This window comes from Leptidea sinapis, chromosome 23, assembly GCF_905404315.1.
Source record: "Leptidea sinapis chromosome 23, ilLepSina1.1, whole genome shotgun sequence".
NCBI classification, from domain to species: Eukaryota; Metazoa; Arthropoda; class Insecta; order Lepidoptera; family Pieridae; genus Leptidea; species Leptidea sinapis.
Window position 1 is genome coordinate 11,760,377 of NC_066287.1, and position 24,230 is coordinate 11,784,606.

Genomic DNA, 24,230 nt, shown 5'->3' on the forward strand with positions numbered 1-24,230 from the left:
GAATAAATGAGCTACACATATATCATAAATTGAATACACGTTTTCATTTTCTTTTTATTCAATTTATTTATTGCTGTATTTCAAGGTCGCAATGATATTAATATCTAGAAAAAATGGATCTTTTAAGACAACGCGATTTAGTGGTTCTTTTGCTAGAAAGAATGGGGTGATGACGAGCAAAGAGAGAGCCTTTGGTCTCCCCATTTGTTATTTAATATTATGTATTAATTTAATAATTTATACTTTTAGATAGACGTCGTAAAATTTCGGCGAACTGTTAACCCCTATTTTCAGCAATACGCGCAAACTACAACAAAGTGCCTATCAAATCGCGAGTGTAAGACTCAGCTGCTGTCATGGGCTCTATCTAGACGTATAAATTATCTAACATTAGACTTATGTAATGACACACTGTCTACTAGATCATCAATCATCGTTGTGCTAGGGTACAACTTTACCCATATGACATATTATCATGATGAGTGACTTTGACTTGTGATATCAGTACCTAAGACCCGTAGGTAATAGGACACACAGCTTAGGCGCAACAGTTCACTTTATTGAGGATCAAAATAATAGTGAAATTAAAATGAATTTTATATGATTCGTTAAGGAATGAGTTTGGTGTACATTTGAATCGAAGTAACAATGACAGCCTATTTCATCACTATTAATGACCCTCCGTTAGCCAGACAACAGAATCACTCATCCGTAAGGCTGCCATTATCGACATAGAGTTAACTAAAACTTGTTTAATAAGGTTCTCTTTAATTTCACTCAACCTGTAGTTATAAAGTTTGAACATATTATACTCCTTGTCAAAATTTCTCATCTCTTGAATTTACAAGTTTGTGTGATTCATAGTGGGGACTCTATCAGATATAGTGTTTGTTTCTCTGCTATGACTATCTCTTAGGTTAACTGAAAAAGTTATTCTATTATTAAACTTACCCGGTAGTTATAAAGTTCAACCAGATACTCCTTGTCAAAGTTCTCATTTCTTCAAGCCTTGGGTTTGTATAATTTCTACCAATAAATCCGTCCGATACAGTGTTTGTTTGACTGCAATGACCAGCTCCGCGAATATTTGTGTGCGGAATGATGATTAAATCATCATGAACGAATGAAAATTCATACAAATATATTTGATTATGTCCCCCCTCTAAGTGATATTTTACTGTTCTTAATGTAGGGTAAGTAAACATAACATCACTAAAATAATTTATAAAGTTCAAAATTTGATCATTGTTTATCTCAGTTTTTCCAAAATAAAACTCTCTAATTTTCCTAGTTACGTTTTTCTTTTGATCTTCGCTTTTAAATTTTAAATCAGAAGAAAGAAATGCTTCAAAATTATCATTCATTTCCTGTTTCCATTTGTCAAACGACTCTAAGCGTAAAAGACCTTCCATTGATGCAAATCCGTGTAACGTAGGTACTTTCGGATATAGACCACTTTTCAAAATATTATCAGTACTTTCAGATAAAAAGGATTCTTTTTTTCCTTTACTTTCAATACAAGGTGACATCAAAAACACTGAATCTTCTCTGGCCGTTACGTCACCTGATACAAGCAATTCATAAGATATGCTTTTGTAATATTTTTCTAAATCAGCAACACTACCAGAACCTGTATAATTTAGAAGTTTTGCATATTCTTTGGCGTTCTTTATAGGGTCTGTTTGTACACTAAATGCTGCAATGCCAGCGCCACTCTCTGGTATAGCCTTATGAAACAGTCCTCTTGCACTTTCCGATAGCATTAACAAATCGACCGACGAGGAACCAGCGCTATATCCGTCAATAGTAACATCTTCAGGATTGCCGTCAAATTCAGCAATATTTTGATTAACCCAGCGTAGCAAAGCCACCTGATCTTTCATTCCAGCATTTCCGGGAGCGTCTTTTGTTCCTAGACATAAGAATCCGTGTGGTCCAAGTCGGTAGTTGAAATTAACAAAAATTATTCTTTTGCTTCTGATCAAATGTTTATAAAAAACTGAATTGCCATAGGCTGTATGAAAGCCGCCGCCGTGGATGTGCACCACTACAGACAGATTCTTCTGTTTTGTATCTGGCACAAATACATTTGCTATGAGACAATCTTCTTTTATTCTCATTGTTTTTGGAATTGAATTGAAAAAATCTTTTTGTGGGCAAATAATAGTATCGTCAACAGCTTCAAGAGTATCCAACCATACAGGACCAGGAAGGGGAGCCTGGAAAGATAAGGCAAATATTATTATAATAATTCCACACAAAAAACATATTAAATAAAATAAAAAAAAGTCTAAAACAAGTAGTTAGATCACATTAAGTTAGTTAATAAAACTAATCATTATGTTAGTAACATACAATTATTAGTTTTATTAGTAAATAAGTATGGTTCCTAAATTTACTTGTGTTTCCTTAATCCTATACTATAATACTATTATTCTTCATTCCGTAAGAACTCCTTTGTAGGTGAAGGCCTCCTCCAAAGACATCCAGTACTCTTTAGATTGGGCTTCTGGAATCCAGTTGGGGTCAGCTGTTTTATTGATGTCGTCTTCCCAACTAGCTATAAATCTACATCTCTTTCTTTTTCCCTGTGTGGACCCGCCCATGTGGTCACCATTTTCGTCCATCTCATGTCACGTAGACGCTTGTCTCTTAATTTCATAAAAAAAATCGCGCCACATGTCTCTCCCACCAAATCCGTTCGGTTTCGTGACTATTATATATTCTTCTTTTTTGGTTTACCAATTTTCGCATTCCAGTCTACCATTAGTATGAAGTCTTTATATAATATATCAATCACTTTGTTAAGTGTACTCGTACACACTGTCAATATCGTGTTTGTTATCTTTTTCCGTAGGGGCATAAACTTGAATAATTGACAACCGCGTATCTTCGAATATCAAGTTTAAAATATTTTAATTTTTTTGCGATGTTAATGTGAATGAATTATGTGCAAAGCTTGAAAAACTAAATATTATCTGTGCTATGTCGCTGTTAAGTGTCAAAAGTAAATTAATTGAAATGAAATGATTTATTTGTATGAATCGTGGTAACATAGTCGTTAACAATTGATAGGTGTACAGCACAATTTGCCAATATATCGGCATACAAATATTTGATTGTCAATATTGGAATTTTTATATTTATACGTCATTAATACACATTACATTGCTTTAATTCAATAATATAATATAAAATAAACATTCGTTTGTAGGTACCTCTCAAAAAATAACATTTAAATACTATTATTTTTGTGTGTATTAGCCATAATTTTATGTATTATTGTTTTATTCATCTCTCTAATATTCTTTGGAAGGTGGTTAAAGACCCTAATACACAAAAAAATTGCGTTATTTTGATCAAGCGCTATTCTACAGTTGGCGATCAGAAGGCGAGTTGGATCTCTTAATCCTAATATGGAATAGTCCTTTGCTGGTTTAAAAAGTTCACCATATTTTTTAATGAATATACAAATTTCTTATATATATAGACCGGCAGGCGTTAACAGACGGTGCTTTTTGAATAATGGTCTACATGATTCTAGAGGAATGACATTGCATAAAGCTCCGTGGTATGCAGTACGTGCAGCATTAAAGGATACAGTTTGTCTGAGCCTTCTTAAAGCGAAAACGAACTTATTTATTTTGCCTGCCAATGTATCACATTGAGCTTTCCAGTTACAATAGCTATCTAATAAAAGGCCTAAAAATTTTATTGTGTTTGTTTCTTTAATCGTTTGGTCACTGTGTGACATATTTAGAGCTTTATGTATTGTTTTATATTTAGAAAGTTGTATATATTTAGTTTTTGTCATATTAGCGAATAAATTATTCTCATTGAACCATGTCAAATATATATAGTTAAATATAGTTTCTAAATTTTTATTAATAGTCATATTATAATTTATCGCTTTATGCTCGTCAGGAATAATTATGGATATGTTATTTGCAAATAGTACACAGTTATAGTCAACCACATCGGGTAAATCAATCAAATAAATTAAAAATAGTAAGGGTCCCATAAGACTTCCTTGAGGAACTCCAAATTTACTAATTAAATAAGGTGACTTGTATGTAGTCATCTCCAGTTTCTCATTTATTTTATTTATTTCTACAATTTGTTGTCTATCGGCCAAATAACTTTCAATCTATTTTAGAGCAGGGCCTCTTATACCATATTTTTCACATTTATATATTAAGATATGATGATCAATAAAATCGAATGCTTTTGACATATCAAAAATGGTTGATATTTTTTTATTTTTTTTTATTTGGGACACAAAACAATTACACACTAGATGATTACATTAGAGGAAGAAATAACATAAATAGTATTGAGTGCATAACCAACGACAGTGTCCACGGGTTACTATTTAAGTGTTAGGTAACAAGAAAGAAAAGTAGTTATTACAAACAGATGTAGCTTACAATATTATTATGATGTTACATATAAGTCTCCAATGAGAATATTTAATTTCATAACAATGAGATTTAAGTTTAAATTTAATTAAATAACATTAATTAAGTTGATGCTGTTTCAATGTGCTATTAATTGCTGATTTGAATTGTCGTTCCGATATACCTAATATGTCAATATCTGAAAAGATTTCATTGTATGTGCTAAATAGGCGTCGCAGAGGCGCGCGTTTGCCGGAGTTGGTTCGAATTGGGCTAACTGCAAAAAGGGGACGCTTACGTACACTGCGCTGACATACAACTCTTGGGACCTGGAAGTTTAGATTGTGTACTAAATCACTGCAGTCATATTTGTTGTTACATAATCCATATAATGTTTTAGCCCCAAGAAGTTTCCTTCTGGTCTTTAGGGTCTGTAAATTATATTTTTGTAGCAGATCGGGGTATGATAATTTAGATCGGTAACATCTATAATGAGTCGATTTTAGAAATTTACGCTGTAAAGTCTCAATCATATCGGTATATTTATAAAAGGTACTTTCTTGTTAATACATGAAGTTATTTCTTCTTTTAAGTAATAAGCAGCCGAAGAAGTGGATTTGTTAGCGTGAAATCCAGTTTGTTCTTTTTTATAATATTATATTATGTTCAAAAAATAGTTTGCCCATGCCAGACTCTGCTCCACCAATTTACATCATTCATACAAAATGTACATCATATTGAAGAATAATATACATAAGAAACAGTCTAAGCTGTGGTGCTACTAGGTATTTTTGTTGCTAATTTATTTTTTTTTGTTTTTGTTTGATCCTTTGGAGAATTTTGGTCCTAATTTTCCTCGGTGACCAGCCGGCTTGGAAGATGTGAATAATTTTAAACTGTTTTCTTTATGTTATCCGTGTGAGAGGGGTGATGTAGATGCTAATACTTTTCTTTATTATTGTCCCTTATTCCGGGTGCGCTATTGGTGGTTTGGTAGCAGGGAAGTTCAGGATCTCTGTTTTTAGTTTTTACGATTTCATCTGACAGACTAGACGATCGTTTATCTAGGTATCCGTATTTTAATTCTTATTCTTCTTGCTGGTCTGCGTTCTAATTTCGTCACGCCCGGCGAGGTTGGTTTCAGGAGACGTTGAGAGCATTCTTTTATTTTTGGCAATTCGGATCTTTTTGTCTCGTTTTAGTTTATCATATTGTTGCGTAGCAACGCTTCGACGTATATGACGAGAGTTGTCAAACTTCATATCGTGCAGCGACGTAAATGACGAGAGTTATCAAACTTCAAGACATTGTTAATTTCAACAGCCCCGTCAGCAATACTCTGTAGACCCGGGTTAAATCCATACACTACACTAGTAGTGTATGGATTTTTTTTGGGTTATGTTAAGTTAATGGAAATTTCTAGTAAGTTCAAGATCAAATCGAGCAGAGTAAAGAGAATGGATGAAGAAATGTGTAAGCAGGATAATAATAATAGTTAAAAGAAATTTCTAGTACAATTTAAATTTAAAGATGGAATGGGAGAATCATTTTGAAAATAGAACAGATCCGGGGGTATATAAGCCGTACTAAGCGTGGCCTACAGCAGTTCTAGTTCTGACTCGAAAGTGTAAAGGAAGAAGAACTAGTGAAAAGTGGAAAGTGATCCAGGTGAAGAAGAAGAAGAAGATAGAAGAGACTTAGTGTTCGGCGCGGTGTGACGCGTTGAAGGTACCGCCGCCCACAAGAGGAACAGCGGCAGACCGGCGAAGTGCAAGTTCAGAAAAAGTGAACCCCAAATAAAGACTCGTTCCTATAAGCGGAGTATTATTTCCAATCCCTGACCCACTCTCGTGTCAATATTTTATTATTCCCGAATTTCTTTTCTCTTTCTTAATTCCTACCTTAACTCTTTTCTTCTTTTACGTACATTTTGTGGATAATCTTCCTTTTTATAGAACTCTGTATTTTTCAATAAGTTGATTTTTATACCAATATGTGACTATTATCGGTCTAGGTCTGCCCCTTTTTTTTCCTATTCTCTTTATTTCTTGGGATATCCCTATGATCCAGGTCTAAAGAAAAGCGTTCTTTAATAAAGTTGATCATTATTTTTTCTAGATTTGAAAATGATGTTTCTGTTTCTTGTAACCCAAAAAAGACAACATTGTTCTTTCTTATTTGTTTTTCTATGAAGTATAGGCTTTTTTCTTGATTTTCAAATTTTTCTATTATCATATAATATTTTGAATTTTTCTTCTAAAATGCAGTTTATATTTTGGTTTACTTGTTCGGTAACTCTTCCTCCGTTTTTTAGGATCGTATTTTTTTGGATATTTTTAGTGCATTCATAACTTTTTCCAAATTTGTAAATACCAGATTGACCGCTCGGCAGTATAATATTATGGTTCTAATTACGCCCTCTCTTGGCAGATCTCTGTAGTACGTACTCTGTAGCAAAGTTGACGGCTAATCGATCGAGACGATCAAATAAGTATTCGCACAGCCTTCTAAAGGAGGCTTGCTTGTTGTTACGGTACAAACACTTTATACTAGATGGCGTTAATGTCTATGTTTCTGTTCCGTGTGCTATTGGTATCTTTCATGTTATTTAGCAAAATAGGTTATATTTTTATTTAGTTTGTTAGAAGAGTTCACAAATCTTTAATTGTTCGGCACTTTATTTGTTCAATTATTAATTTTGATAAATCACTGTTATTTCGCTTCTTCGGCGTGTCTTTTAATAGCACTTCGATTGCTTTTTGTTATTAAAATTTTTCAACATTTATTCGTAATTTAACATTGAGTTCCTTAATAAAAAGGTTTGCCCACATGTTAATAGATGTATGAGTATTTTCCACTTTTTGTTCTTTTCACTGAGTTAAATTACACAATATTTTTTTAATTTTACGATAAATACGAAGCTGATTTTTACAGCGGTACAGCAGCGGCCCTCCTGCTTTTTACATACATATCATATACCTATTAAATATTAATGATGGAGGCGTATGTCTTGGTAGGTACACGATTATTAATTGGTTTGTACAATCGTGTAAATAAAATGATAGATAAATAATGTTCTAAGGGACTATTAAATACCGACAACCCGCGTGTAATTGCTCTGGTGTTGCAAGGGACGAACGGCGGCGGTGATTACTTAATTTTTAAATGATTGGTCTCGTTGAACCTACTATGAAATAATATTTTATAGAAAACTAGCTGACCCGACAGACGTTGTTCTGTACATAATAAATAAAATAATGTTTTTATATGAATTTGTCAATAATATATCATAACATCAAAAATTACTTCGTAAAATATGCACCCTGCTGTCCCAATGAAATTGTTTCACAGCAGAACTGTCAAATCGTGCGTCAATAAATTCTCTCATAGAAATTATGTATGGACACATCAAAGGAAAATCAAATTTGTTGTTTTTATTTAATCAAGCAGCATTTTACTATTTATTCACCTTTTAAACCTTCTCTGGACTTCCACAAATAATTCAAGACCAAAATTAGCCAAATCGGTCCAGCCGTTCTCGAGTTTTAGCGAGACTAATGAACAGCAATTGATTTTTATATATATAGATTTACAATTTCCTCGGAAGCAGTATTAGAATTAAAGTATCAAATTGCCACTTTGTACTGCAAAATTCAAACATATACATATATTAAGGTGTAGTATATACTATTTAATCAAAATAATTCAATAGACAGGTCATTTACGTCTTTGCGGTATAACTATGAGACGACATTTTGTATTGCTTTTTCAGAAAAACTTTTTTCATGTAAAAAGTAACCTACCCAAATCGCGGAAAAAATCGTAGTAAGCTGCCACAGACTTGAGAAGAACGGGCGCAAAATACTCAGCGGGCTTTTTTTTCAAATTTCGTTGCAATTTATGTAATATCGTATAAAAAACATTTAGAAATAAATAGCTTGATGGTGTTCGCTCCATTCCCAGTCTGTGGTATCATTAAGAAAATCACTTATGTTATAGTAACCTTTACCACACAAATGTTTATTAACAATTCTATTAAACTTCGTAATACATTTGTTTTAAATTTTTCTCGGATCATGTTGTAAACGCATACAATTTCATACATCGCCTTACTAACTCGACTTAGCCGAGTGGTAGGCATAATAAGTTTATGTTTGTTCATTATGATTACGACAGTTTCTAGATAATCACTTATTTGCCTATGTACATACAAAACATTATCAAGAACATGTTCAGAGGCAATAATTAACACGTTGAACGCTGCATGAAAAATCGAGTATTTCCATACCAGCTACGGGAGTCACCGTTCTGTTACTGAACTCTTCAAGCCATGGGAGTCACCCGTGAGCCGTGTGTGAGGTTCGTCGAAAAATGTTTTAGTAGATAGGTAAGTATTAGTTGTATCATGTATATGATATAATATGATTTAAATTTAAAATTCCGCTTCAAACACAAGAGACTATTAAACAATATTAATATTCACCTTAAACTTATTGTCTCCGGTCGGTGCAGTTGCATATGGGATTCCATAGAATGCGTAAAACCTTCATCGGGATCCATATACCCTCGAACATATCCTTGTTTGAGCTTTACTGTTAGCTCACTAGCGCTTCTCACACATTGCGACAGTGGTACAAAAAACAAAAAAAATATTATAAGTCCCATTATTCGAAAAAGAACTATTCAATTGGTCACTAGATCCACGTCAAGACCACGCCAGTACACCATTAATTGTATAATGTGTACATAGCGAGGTGCTCTATCAATACAAATATAATTATATAATGCACATTAGGCCAATATTTGCATAAGGCACTGTACAGATGTCAGCGGGCAGAATGGACGGTGCATGCCATCACTCGTCCACAATAAGAACATGTACCTAATGGTGCATGACCGGGCTATCCCGCGCAGTATGGAGGGGACAAATCTGTGCTGACTCGGGACAAAATACGAGTAGAGCAAGAGACTCCAACCTCCTCCACATTTGCTGTGGGCTTCTGCAATAATAAAACATTTATTTCATGAATGACCCTGGTGGCTTAGGCACAGGGAAGGGTGCTGGTGTGGGTCGTTACTTGCGTCGACACTCTGGCTTCTTCGCATGTCCAAGTTGCGTCAGTTGGTGCTGGGACTGATGCTTCGACTGCCGAAGACAGCAAACATCGCAGATATGTCGGTCTGAGTGAGTTTTACATCCTTGGACTGAGAGACTTGGCCCGTGGGGCCCAGAGGTGCGGAAAATGTATTAAATACTATCTGCGCGCCTTAATAAGGCTACTGGAAACCCTAGCGCTGTCAGCTGTTTCGTTCAACAGATCAGTCTATCCAATGCGGCAACGCTTTCAGTATTCTTGGTACATTTTTTGTTTATGTTATCATAGGATGTATTATAAATACAATTATAAGAATTTTATTTTGTTTGAACGAATATAAGATAATCAAATTAATTTCAGACCAGATCCATATCTCTGTTAGTAATATTTACTATGCTATTGTCAAGACCTCCATCTCTAGATGGCGAAGTCGGCCCTGCTCTTTTTGATAAAGATTCAGATATCCTCTCTGGATGATACATCTTACCTTTCCATTGCATCTGTGCTTATCCGCCTTCTGTGCAGTGCCTAATATTAAAATTAAAATTACTTATTCAAACTAAACTAAAAAAAGAACTTAATTAAAAGAACATTCAAGCCGACTAACGTATATTTTTGAAAGCAAAGGCACCTTGAATATTCGTTCAATCAATTTAATTAATCTTTAAATTTTTATTCAAATTAGCCGTTCACTTCGAGGTGATCGCTAACTGCAGTCGCCACCTCGCGGTACAAACAAGAATCGCTTAGTATGGATGACATAGTAATGGCTTTATTAGAAGAAGAGAAAATAAAAATTAGCGATTATGCCCTTAGATGTTTAGGATGTCATTGCTAAGAAAATCATTGCAGGAAAAAAAATTGCGTCGCAGTCGGATACTGACACCTAAGTACCGATAGAAATATAATAATAGAAATACATAACGTACCATTTTGTAGTTCATTAAGCCCTTTTTCTGTGTCTATTGAAGTTAGTACCCAGACTAAATAATAAAGTTTTTATTTCAACTTCATGATTCATTTAGTCTTTCACCTTATTCCTGTTAATAAGTAGAAATATAATTATTATCACGTTTTAGTAATAAGACTTATTATTGACTCGAAAAAGTCACAACTTCATTCAGAGGTCTGTGTATACGTTTTTATAATAAGGTCCCTATTCACATTCAGAACTTACCTTTAAATGAATATAAATCAGTTCTAAAGAAAAAGTTGTATACAAAAGGGTACTATAAAATATCTGAATATCTGGATCTAAAGAACCCTTGGGACTGAGCTGCTGGACTGTTACATGTCTGTATTAGTTTGATAAATGACATTATAGTTATATAATTTAAATATTAATATTGTTTCTGTTTTTTAATCAATTTTAATAATCATTATCATGAGTTATGTAATTTGAAACAAAATTGTAAGTAGAGGCATTTAGTAAGTATTGCATAATATGTAGATGAACTTGAATTGTTTTGTTATTCGGTCCATTTCTTGTGGCAGGTATCGTCATGCTCGCTTAAATGCCTCTGCTTGTGGCGGCGACGTGGGGCGGGTCGTTCCCTTCCCTAAAATATGGTCGAGGGAGGCGATGGCTGGTCCATGCGTCATGCTCGTGAACGGGTGCTACTCGTGGGGGCTGGATGATCTTGTTACCGGGAGGTCTGTTTGATGTGTTTTTTTATTATTATTATTTCCTTTAAAATTAAAGTTATTATATATTTTATTTTATGAAATGCTCACATAATGCCTCTATTTATTTACGGTATGTGTGAATTGATGCATCTACTATACTCAATAACTCTTGTGTTTATAAGTATTAATTTACTTTTTTTTCTTTTTTTGACTTACTCATGTAAGCCTTTCAGTTTTTGACTTTGGAGTATTTTTGTTGCGTCACTTTGCATATATTGTAATTGAAATGATTTGTAAAATAACTAAAATGTAAATCTTGACTTAAAAGAGTGGCAATGAGTTTCTTGCTACTTCTTCTCATTAGCTCAACCCTTTACGAAGTAGCGGTAAATTCAATAAGAAACAATATTTATATATATTTTTTTGACATACATAAGTGTCATTTTTGTGACCTACATGAATAAAGTGTTTTTGAATTTGAATTTGAATTTATTTGTTTTATACCATCTCTGAATATGATGAAATAAATGTTTTATTAAGTCCCTTACCCTAACGGTTCCCATCGGGAACTTTGTTGTTGTCTGTTATTGGGCTGTATGTTATAAAGTAATTGAAAGACTTGTGTGATATTGTCCATCTGTGTATATTCTATACCAGCTAGGACATCAAATACTTATAACAATGATGAGCAATTCAAAATTGCCACTAAACAAGTAAAAATGTTGCCGTTACACAATTGTGCAAATGAAGATTGCGTTATATCTTGACTACCCTCGGTAGACCGCCATGCCTCAATTTCTCAACATAGTGCCATTGCAAAAAGAAAACCGTCGTGGAGTAAAGGTGAACTAACAGATTTTTATACAGCAACTCAATACAACTGACATCATGACATCGTATCAACTCCAAACTTTTTCTTGAAATATTGCTGTTCGTCTTATAAGTGGATAGGTACGATATTTTTTATTTAAGAATTAATATTAATTAATTTGAAGTAAAAACATTAGGCTCTCTGTTAATTCCTTATTTGCGCAGACTTTTGATAGAAAAAGGATTTTTTTTCATAAAAATGCATGTTAAAGAAAAGATATTTATAAGAAATGTTTGAGAAGAACAGAATGACTAATTGTTTATGAGATGTTTGACATCCGTACTGAGGATGAAGTTAACAAGTGCTGGCTACAAGAACCTGGTCTATATCTAAATTTATTTCTCTTGGTGGATATAATCGTACATGTAACTGGACTTCTTGGGATTTGGGACTGTACAATAAATTTACCTGACGTGACTTATCCAGTTACTCTCAATGCTGACTCAGAATTTATAATAGACAGGTAAGGGAGAAACCACAAGTAGTGGTGACCCCAACAAAGATTTTTTGCACAAGTTAATAGCGGGCTCATTCTCGAGACTTGAAACAATAAAATGCCAGACATCAATAGATTTCTCGGAGTAAGCACAAGCTAAGGAATATGACTTAGGTAAACATAACAAAAAATAAATCGACTTCAAAAAAACTATTACAAAACAATAGATATAATATGCACTTATACGCAAAAAGTATAAAAAATATTGCGGATTTTTATACAATCTAATTAATTAATCTCATTCTACTTACGTTTATTATTATTTTTGAAATTGGTGTCCTCCCGCTGCGGCCCCACTGTCGCATCTCTCCTCGTCATGACGCGCGTGCGACACAAGCACATCTCACATATGTATGTAGCTACAGTTGGCTGACACCGACTCCAAAAATAACAATAATCGTTACTATTATTAGGTTAATTAATTAGATTGAATAAAAATCCAATTATGTTTATACTTTTTTCTGCATATTTATAATAATTGTTTTGGAAGAGTGTTTTTGAAGTCAGTTGTATATTTGTTAGTTTTTTAATTTTTTTTTAGTGAATCTGAAGTACACTAACTAATTAGTCTGAATATGTTGAGACTTACAAAATTTTGTAATGCAGCGTGAACGTAAGCACATTGCGATTTGATTACAGACAGTTTGAAATTCTGCCACAGATCGCACCCTTACTGTAAGTCGTTAAGGAGACCCCCCATTGATCATCATATTCGACTACGACAATTACTTGACCATAACAACGTTACGGTAGGTGACTCAAATATCCGTATAGCATATAAAATATTCGGCCGAGTATCGTTAAGTTGCTCCTAAGAATTCAAGAATTCTGTTCCTTTGTCATGGATCCCATAGCGAGAACCTAACCAAACTCTCATCACTCTTGAAGTAGGTACTTCCTTTCCAATAAAAAAAGAGTAATTAAATAGGTTGGCGTTATATTGAGTTATTCGTCCATTAGTCGCTTACATAGTTAAAGGCTAAAGACATACTCTATAGTAGTTAAAGCAAACTCAAGATTTTTATGGTTTTCTCATGGAATTTCCTCTCTTATTGAAGTTGAAAATAAACTTTTAAAAATATAATAATTTTGAAATGACCTTTTTTTAAATTATAAAGTGAAAAGTTTAAAATGTTTTCAAACAAAATATTAATTACAAAGTGTTTTACTGTGAGATTTCCACTAGTGGGTGTAGATGTTATTTGCCTCAGACTCAGGAAACTGCATAGCATTCAAATCAGATGATGAATCGAGTCATCCAACACGTAAAATAATACAAATAAATAAAGCAAATTGTACAAAGATCGTTCCGCGCTGAGCAGACTTTCGTGGAATAAAAAGCAAATCAATTGATATTATTACTTAGCTAATAGAACCCAGAAATTAGTCATAAATAATGAACATTCATCGGGAGCTGTAATGCAGATGGGCGTGCCTCACGGTTCAATCCTAGGACCTTTCTTATTCCTCGTCTACATTAATATGCATTAATTAGCCTTTTGTAGCCTCCAAAGAATGTGAAATTGTTCTTTTCGTAGACGACACTTCATTAGTTTATAATATTGATAGGCATAAGACAGAATTTAGAATTCATTGTGATTCGCTTTGAGATTTATTTAAAGAAAACAATATTTGACAGTTTATATTTTCTATTGGCCTGGACCAGCTATTAAAATGCTAGATTAAGCAGTTAAAGTACAGTATATAACACATTACGGTGCGGTTGATGGTGGTATTGGCTGCTGATAATGTTCCTTGTAAATCTCATCCCAGAAATGGGTACGTTCCTTCAGTAACGAACCCCTGAGGCTCAACGGTAGATCTAACGACATGTGCGGAGACCAGTTCTTCCCTACTGGTGGCCAAGGAGGCAGCTCTGAATCTTCAGAAATTGGTTTCCTGCAAAAGGTTATATATATAAGTATATCATGAATCTTGTAGATGGTTTTTAGTTCCTTTTCTGCAATTAGTTTAATCGAAGTTCATTCTGTAGAGTTTGAGGTACCAATTATATGATATGGGTACATTAAAAATACTTGTATGGGCCAGAAATCGTTTTAAAACGGAGCAAGGGTGGTGATTGATTTAGTTTATGGTGAGCTGAGGGCTCATTGTAATGTTCCATAAAAATATGGTTATTTTTTAATGAAAGAGAAAGTTAAGATGAAAGAAATATTTAAGCGACATCTAGATTTATATTAATAAATAGAAATGAAATAAAATGAAATTTTATTTGCAGGAAACATTGTGATGCAAGATGTTAACATGATATTATAATCCAATATGTTTCGTCAATTGACATGCAAAATATGTTACAAAATTGTCTAAACACTACTGTTATACCGAAACATGTTGGATTTCACAATGCTATCATTAATATTTATGAAAATTAAAATTTAAAGATATTATAATATGAGACGTAAATAACTTAAAAATTCATATAGTATACCTATGTATAATGTTAACAAATTCAATGTCATTAAAGTATATTCATTTAAATATATTATTATCATTCAGACTAATTCATTTTGTATTGAAAAATTCATTTAAACTATAGAAGCACTTATTTATTTACGACCGATGCAGTCTTCTTTTAAAAACTTTAAAAGGTAAATCTTTCAATTCATTGGGCAATTTATTATACGAGTATATTTTCACAGACACACTGTAACAATTTCTACTAAAAGATGCATTTCTACTGAAGGGAATTATGAGTTTATTTGGATACCTTGTGTTTAAAACCTTCTGGCGTTTTTTTGTGTACAGAAATCACACATATGTTTTTGAACAATTAGGCTTATCTCATGAATATAGTATAGGCATGGCAACGATAGAATTTTCAATCTTTTAAATAGCGGTCGACAAGAATCTAGGCGGCCGGCTCCACAAAACGCCCTTATACACTTCTTCTGTCCAATAAATAAATGCCCTATGCTCACCGAGTTGCCTCATATGACCAATCCATATCTTAAAGCTGAAACCACGAATGCATTAGCGCTGTTTTTTCACCTTTTGTTTTTGATACGCGTCTAAGGACAAATACATGTTGGTTAATATTTTTGCTAATTTTGTCAACATATGACTTGAAGGACAAGTTGTTGTCTAAAGTAATACGAAGATAATTGACAAGTTGTGCTTCTTTAAAATTCTCATTATGATAATTAACATTAACATCTTTTCCTTTCCCATTCTTCTTATAATACTGCATATTCATTGTTTTTTTTTATATTTACAGTCAGCTTATTTTCAGTAAGCCATTCAATTGTGTCCTTTATTGTTTTATTAATTTCTATATCATATGTCAATGCATTGTTACATTTAATTACAATAAAGATGTCATCAGCAAAAAGTGTGCAGTTATCAGTAGTAGTAGGATAGCAGTTTTTCCATTCGGTTACACTATAAAAACTACTAAGCCGATTGGAATAACCCCATAAGATGCAGCGTGTTTTTTTTATGGAAGAGGAGGACAAATGAGCGTTCGGGACTGATGTTAAGTGATCACAGCCGCCTACATACTGTTGCAACACCAGAGGAATCACAGGAGCGTCTTTTAGGAAGTCTGTATGCGCTTTTTTTGGGAAACACCGCACGAGAAAGTTCATTCGACAGTTTAGTTGTAGGTACGTGGGAGAAAACTTGAGAGAGTTGAACTTTAGAGTGCTTGAAAACCACTCTGTTTCCTCATTTCACTTTGTAAAAATAATATTACAAGAAATAAGAAAGACAATGGGATCACATATCATCAGTAAGTATGTAAAATAACACGAAAATAAGTTACACACAAGCGTCTTTACAAATAGCCAAAACACGCTACAATATTATACCATAAAAGTGGCCGTAATAATAAAACTACACTTCTTAGGTAGTACTGTATCTAGTTAGAGCGCAGTGAAAACCAATCCTTATTTTAAGAAGTAATGTTAATATTTAAGTTAAAGTTGACGCGATTGCTTTGCTTGATGTTGAAATTGGTTTAATGGCAGTGTTAGCGTGTTGTGTGACTAATATACAATTGATAGGAATCTACAAATTTTGCTTACGGAAGTAGTTTGCCGAGGTCAGGGCGTGCAATTATTTCAAATTATGTAATGTTTCGATGACTCAGAAGTTGAAGTATTGAATTAATTCATAGTGCTTGACGTGGCTGTATTTATAGAAATTCAAAAGGAATTATAATCATATAATAATAAGAAAATATAAATATAAGGGAACCTTATATAAACGTTTTTATTCTCTTAATATTCAATTTATTTATTTCTTCCCGCTCTATTTCAGGGTCGCAGAGTATCTAAAAAAATTTATCTTTAAGGGCCACGCGATTTTGGGTTTCTTTTGCTAGAAAGAATGAGACGGCGTGTAAAAGGATAGCCTTTGGTCTCCCTATTCGTTAATTAATGTTATATATTAATTTATACGAAAGTATCTATTCCTACTCTGTGTTATTAATATATATTGCACTCTTAGGTAATTTATACTCTTAGATAGACGTCGTAAAATTGCGGTGAAATGTTATTCCCTATATTCAGCAACACACGCAAACTACAACAAAGTGCCTATCAAATCGCGACTGTAAGACTCAGCTGCTGTCATGGATCATGTCACGTATAAATTATCAAAGATTAGACTTATGTAAAGACATAATGTCTGCTAGATTATCAATAATCGATGTGCTAGGGTACAACTTTACCCATGTGACATATTATCATGGTGAGTGACTTTGACTTGTGATATCAGTAAGATACAACGAAGGTAGAGCAAGTGTGGTGCTATTGTTAGGTAATAGAACACGCAGTTTAGGCATAACATGCCAGTTCACTTTATTGAGGATCAAGATAATAGTGAAATTAAAATGAATTTTTATATGACTCGTTAAGGAATGAGTTCGGTGTACATTTGATTCGAACTGACAACGACAGTCTTTTTCGTCACTTTTAATGACCCGCAGATATCCAGACAACACTACCTCACTATACTCATCCGTTAGGCTGCCATTCTTCGACATAAAGTTACGTAGAGCCTGTTTAATAAGGTACTCTTTAATTTCACTCACCCAGTAGTTATAAAGTTCAACCAGATACTCCTCGTCAAATTCCTCATCTCTATAAGCTTTGAGTTGGTGTAATTAAAAGTAGCAGATCCATCCGATACAGTATTTGTTTGACTGCAATGACCAGCCCGGCGAATATTTGTGTGCGGAATAATGTCAAGTTGATCGTGAGCGAAAGGGAATTCATACAAATATATTTGATTGTGTCCGGCCTCTACGTGTAATTTCACTGCTCTTAATATAGGATAAGAAATCATGATATCAGTAAAATAATTAATAAAATTCAAAATTTGATCATTGTTTATCTCAGTTTCTCCAAAATAAAACAATCTAATTTTCCCAGTTACTTTTTTCTTTTGATCTTTGCTTTTAAATTTTAAATCAAGTGAAAGAAATGCTTCAAAATTATCATTCATTTCCTGTTCCCATTTAACAAACGAATCTAAACGTAAAAGTCCTTCCATTGACGAAAATCCGTTCTTTCTCCTTTCGGATATAGACCTCTTTTCAAGATATTATCAGGACTTTCAGATAAAAAGGATTCTTTGTTTTGTTTACTTTTAATACAAGGTGACATCAAAATCACTGAATTTTCTCTGGCCGTAACGTCACCTGATACAAGCAATTCGTAAGATAGGCTTTTGTAATATTTTTCTAAATCAGCAACACTACCAGAACCTGTATAATTTAGTAGTTTTGCATATTCTATAGCGTTCGCTTTAGGGTCTGTTTGTACACTAAATGATGCAATGCCAGCGCCACTCTCTGGTATAGCCTTATGAAACAGTCCTCTTGCACTTTCCGATAGCATTAACAAATCGACCGACGAGGATCCAGCGCTATATCCGTCAATAGTAACATCTTCAGGATTGCCGTCAAATTCAGCAATATTCTGATTAACCCAGCGTAGCAAAGCCACCTGATCTTTCATTCCAGCATAACCTGGAGCGTCTTTTGTTCCTAGACATAAGAATCCAAATGGTCCAAGTCGGTAATTAAATGTTACAATAATTATTCTTTTACTTCTGATCAAATTTTTATAAGTATTTAAATTTCCATAGCAGATTTGAAAGCCGCCACCATGGATGTTCACTACTACTGGTAGATTATTCTCCTTTGTATCTGGCACAAATAAATTCGCTATGAGGCAGTATTCTTTCATTCTCATGTTTTTTGGAATTAAATTAAAAAAATGTTGTTGTGAACAGATAATAGTATCATCAACAGCTTCAAGAGTATCCAACCATACAGGGCTGGGAAGATAAAGCAAATATTAGTATAAAATTCCACACAAATAACTTATAGAAATATCATATACCTATTATTTTTTTTCTACACACACGTATTATTAAAAATTTAAAAAAACATAAATTAAAAACACATAAAGCAGCTTTTCATTCATTTAGCATTAGTTTCGTTTGATTACTGGTTTCATTTAATACTCACCATAAACACAAAAGAGCTTCAACCCAGAATTATTAAACAAGTAATTAAAAAAGTAAAAATAATAGGTACTCTTTGGTTCCTTGTATGCCTTTTTTGTTGCCTTGTTAAAGCTAGCTGTTAAAAGTAGTCACTCACGTAAAAATAATGATGCACGACTGCTATATTGCCAAAAGCAGCTCAATGATTGAAGTTGAACACGAAATGTAATACAAATATCAAACATCATAGTAATCATTAGTTTTGTTGCGTAATTATACGTATCTAGTAAAGGTACAAAGAGATGCCCCATGTCGGAATAACTCCATTGTTGGTTACATTTTTATACACACGAACAATTGGCGCGATAATGCGGCGTAATGGATTTGGGCGCGATTAAAAATATAGTTTTCTATCACACCAATGAATTTCAATGTTCTACCAACGTATGTATATCACTTTATTTATCTACATAACAAAATAGGTTGATTAACGTACATAATTACATGTTAAAAGTTATTTATTAAAGACTAGCTGACCCGGCAGACTTCTTACTGCCTCAATCGATAAATAAAAGACCTAAACTTAATCAATTTAAAGCTTTCTGATAAACGTTATTTTTTGTTTTGTTTTGTGGTGCGGTTAGGTTCAGAAATTTTATTTTTTAACAAAACTTAAGATTTATTAATCTACTAGTTTGTTGTCAAATGTTAAATAATACTGTTTGCGTTCAGAAAATTAATTTGTGACAAAACTTAAGATCTATCAATCAATAAAAAATAATCTGATAGATAGTTAACAGCTGTAGTTAATCTGCCAACCATAGTTACTAAAATGAAGTTTATTTTTTACCTTCTAAGAAAGTTAAAAAGATATAAAAATTCTAATTAGTTAATCATTTTAAAATATTATTTAATTTCTGAACGACACATCAAAGGAAAATCAAAATCAGTGTTTTTATTTGATTCCGAGCATTTTAATTTTTATTCACCTTTTAAACCTTCTCTGGGCTTCAACAAATAATTCAGACCAAAATTAGGTAAACGTTCGCGAGTTTTAGCGAGACACACATATTATAATACACGACACAATTCTCTTTGTAGGTACACGATTATTGATTGTTTAATCATAGATATAGAATGTAAGGGTCTATTAAATACCGACAACCCTCGTGTCATTCCTCTGGTGTTGCAAGGGAGTATGGTGATCACTTATTATCTAAATGATTCGTCTCGTTGGTCCTACCATGAATTAATATTTTTATAGAAAAATTACAACTTCCTCGGAATCAGTATAATAATTTTAAAGTATCAAATTGCCGCTCTCTACTGCAAAATTCAAACATATTTTTTAATCAAAATAATTCGACGGACTGGTCATTTACGCCTTTGGGTTAGTAATCTGAGATAGCGTTTTATATTGCTTATTCAGAAGAAAATATTTTCCATGTAAAAAATTGTTCAAAACGCGTTAAAATAGTAGTACGTTGTGGCCAGATCTCTCGGTTTCCAATTGATCTAAAACGGTTTTTCAAGCCATGAGAGAATGCGTTAAGACTAGTAAAGAGTCGGGTCTGTCTTATTGCGAGTTTCACCATTGTTTGATGTCCAATACAATACACATTTGGAGCTATTGGTTCATTGGATCTGAGGAAGTTTTTATATGACAATAAGGGACGAGATGAGCAGAACGTTCAGCTGATGATAATTCCATACAATAGGTCCATTACAATGCAAAACCACTCAGGAATTTTTTTGGAATAAGAGGACAAACGAGCGGTGTTAAGTGATCACCGCCGCCCACATTCTCTTGCAACACCAGAGGAATCACAAGAGCGTTGCCGGCCTTTAAGGAAGGTGTACGCGCTTTTTTGAAGGTACCCATGTCGTATCGTCCCGGAAACACCGCACTGTGGAGGACCGCCACACATCCAGATGGTGGGGATGATATCCTAACTTGTGGAGTGTCGTGCGAAGGTGGAATTTGGCGGCAGGAATCAGGTTAAACAGCTCTTCGGAACAGTCCCCGTGATAAATGCGGTAGAAGACACACAATGAAGCGACGTCTTTACGCAACGCCAAGTGATCTAGCCGTTCACAGAGCACTGGGTCCCCGACAATTCGAGCTGATCTGCGTTGCACGCGGTCAAATGGATCGTGCTGATACTGGGGTGCGCCAGACCAGACATGACAGCAATACTCCATGTGTGGCCAGACCTGCGCTTTGTTTGCAGGGCACTAGAATGTGGGCCGGCTTGAAGTATTGCTGTGCTCTATTAATGACGCCCAGTTTCTTTAAAGCCAATTTGGCTTTGCCCTCTAGATGGACACGGATCATTTGCCCGGTAATTTCACTAGCTTCGGCACCCTTCAGACTGAAACACAGTAATGTTTACACAAAACTGCTCCACAGCATCAAAGGCGCCATGAAAAAGCTGTAGTGAATTACACCACGACGTCATCACCAAAGAATCGCCATCATTTTTCAATGTGTGAGCTTCGCTTTAGATCGCCATTATCTATCTATCAGCCAGTATCTATATGTCAGTTATATGTATAATTTTTTAACCTTCCTTGGTGTTCATATTTGAAGTCGAAGTTTCCTCTAGAAAAGCGATTAATATATAGGTATAGGACCTAATGCACAGCGTGTTCATTTAAAAGTATTTTTTTAGTCCCCTTACAATTCACAATATGTAATGCATACTCGAACTTAGCATGTATAGGGCACGACCGTCCACTGTGATGATACTACCAACTGTTAGTTGGCACTGATGTGGTGCCAACTAACTTACACGAATCAAGTTAACTAAAGATCTGAATATTATATACTATTAGTTATTTCTAATCATTGTCAGTACATTTATGAAAATTTAATATATGTTCACAAAAATCGTCACCTTTTTGCTCTTAATAGTGATTTTCATTATTATAACACTAGAAATAAGGGATTGCTTGTAACTAATTCTAGTAAGCTTCATAAGATACATAATAGCTTTAAGGGTAAATGTATACACTTCTACAATAAAGTCCCAGCCACTGTTCAGGCATTATCTATAAATAAATTTAAATGTTTTATTTTCCACTGCTGAATATCTAAATGATCAGACAGCCTGGGACTAGATTGTGATTATTTTATAGCGATAGAAATGACTGTACAATATTGTATATTTTTATTGAAAAGAGCGCAATAAAAAAGGAATGCTGGGAGAGTTTCTTGCGCCGCTTCTTCTCTCTCAGAGCGCCATTTGTTTCCGAAGTGGTAGTAGTATTTAGTAGTATGAGAAATGACATCAAAAAGAATTCAAAAGGAATCAATTTTGAGAAAATAAATGACTTTTTATACCTTTTATGCCTTTTATTCAGATAATTACATAAAATAACATTACTAAAACAGTAACGAGTTAGTTTAATAAATGTAATTTTTTATTTGGATATCTTATGGCAGTTTATGACGTTGGTAGCGCTTGTTAACACATCAAGCTGACATATGGTACTACAAGTATGGGCCACAGTGAACACATACCATCAAGTGACCCTTTATATGCATCACTGTCCTATTCTCCTCTTTAAAAAATAAAAGTTCAAAATTGTCAATTTAAAAGATCTTGAAAGAATAAATAACTACGTAATATAACTTTTATATTTAAATTCAAATAACAATAAAAAATTATATTAAACTAGTGGACCCGACAGACGTTGTCCTGTACGTGTGTACTGTGTGTGTGTCTTAAATTTGAAAAATCGGTCCAGCCGTTAGGAGGAGTTCACTAACATCCACATGAGCAGGAGATATATATATATATATATGGATGGAATTGAGAATCTAAACCAATCTAAAATTCACTGGAACACACAAAAAATCATCAAAATCGGTCCAGCCGTTTAGGAGGTAGTTCAATTGTGAATTTAGATACACTTTAGAGTCTAAACCATTCTCGAATCCACTTGAAGACACACACCAATCTCAAATTCACTGGGACACACAAAAAATTCATCAAAACTGGTCCAGCCGTTTAGGAGGTAGTTCAATTGTGAATCTAAACCATTCTCGAATCCACCTGAAGACGCACAAAACAATATATATATTAAGATAAAATCGACTAGGTATGATATAATCTTTTTGGTATATTTAAATATGCTAAAACTACTGAAAAAACTTACTTAGATAATTTATTTTATTTAGAAGTTTAGTAGATAGGTAGGTATTAGTTGTAACTTGTATAGCCTATAATATGATCTTCATTTAAATAAAAATTCCGCTTCAAACACAAGAGCCTATTAAATAATATTAATATTCACCTTAAACTTATTGTCCCCGGTCGGTGCAGTTGCATATGGGATTCCATAGAATGCGTAAAATCCTTCATCGGGATCCATATACCCTCGAACATATCCTTGTTTGAGCTTTACTGTTAGCTCACTTGCCCCTCGTACACATGGCGACAATGGTACAAAAAGCAAAAAATATAATATAAACCACATTATTCGGAAAACATATATTCAATTGATCACTAGATCCACGTCAACACCACGTCAGTACACCAACAAAATGTACAATGTCTACATACCGAGGTCCTCTCGGCCAATGTCCTCGAGGTCAATATAAATATTATAATTATACTAGATGACCCGGCAAACGTAGTTTTGCCAAATAAAGTATTTTTAGTGTTCGGTCGTTTTATCTCAGACTTACTTTTTCAATCAGACTATCACGAAAAAGTATTTTCATCTTTAGAGTTAATATTGATATTGGTAACAGTCAAAATCAAATAAACCTATTTCAGATAGGCTTAAACTTAGCGGTTCTGAATCGTCACTATAAATTTCTTTTAATTTACTGAATTTACCATATGTTCGTAATAAGTTGAGCTCGTAATAAGAAACTCAACAGCCACTCTTTTCGATCAAATAGAGTATTTTACAATAGCTGTAATATTACTGTTACATAACAAAAGGTTGTAAGGTGCTGCATCAATATAAGAGTCATATTAAAATAATATAAATTATTTCATGAAAAGTAATAAATATTTAAAAGTATAAATATAAATAATCGTATATTGGAGGATTGCTTCGTGAACATGATGGTCGTGATTACTGTCACAATTAGTAATTGTATCCAACAAATACAATGATTCATTAACTATAACAGGTCGATCTAGCACCAAGCAGCACCCGTTCACGAGTTGACGCATGGACCAGCCATCGTTCCCTTCACAAGCATGCCATTCAGTGAGCATGATGAACTATGTTATAGCATACCTACGCATGAT

General features: G+C 33.7%; 2 protein-coding genes across 2 annotated transcripts; both read right to left on the bottom strand.

The window, feature by feature from the left end:
- Positions 1-773: 773 nt before the first annotated feature.
- Positions 774-9,988, bottom strand: LOC126971303 (para-nitrobenzyl esterase-like). Its single transcript, XM_050817525.1, has 4 exons — positions 9,981-9,988; positions 8,881-8,941; positions 1,560-2,219; positions 774-782 (listed from the first exon to the last, which is right to left on the bottom strand). Exons 1-4 carry the CDS (start codon positions 9,986-9,988, stop codon positions 774-776), a joined length of 738 nt encoding a protein of 245 aa, XP_050673482.1.
- A 7,956-nt stretch (positions 9,989-17,944) lies between these two features.
- LOC126971304 (cholinesterase-like) lies at positions 17,945-23,337 on the bottom strand. The gene is made up of 3 exons (XM_050817526.1): positions 23,256-23,337; positions 18,209-18,799; positions 17,945-17,955 (listed from the first exon to the last, which is right to left on the bottom strand). The coding sequence occupies exons 1-3, from the start codon at positions 23,335-23,337 to the stop codon at positions 17,945-17,947; spliced, it is 684 nt and encodes a 227-aa protein (XP_050673483.1).
- Positions 23,338-24,230: the final 893 nt, after the last annotated feature.

Coding starts and splice junctions, on each gene's coding strand:
- LOC126971303 (XM_050817525.1), bottom strand. Junction 2,220..8,880: donor CCGGAGACAATAAGTTTAAG/GTGAATATTAAT, acceptor TTATCTTTCCAG/GCTCCCCTTCCTGGTCCTGT.
- LOC126971304 (XM_050817526.1), bottom strand. CDS start 23,337: ATGGATCCCGATGAAGGATTTTACGCATTCTATGGAATCCCATATGCA. Junction 18,800..23,255: donor GGACAATAAGTTTAAGGTGA/ATATTAATATTA, acceptor AATATTTGCTTT/ATCTTCCCAGCCCTGTATGG.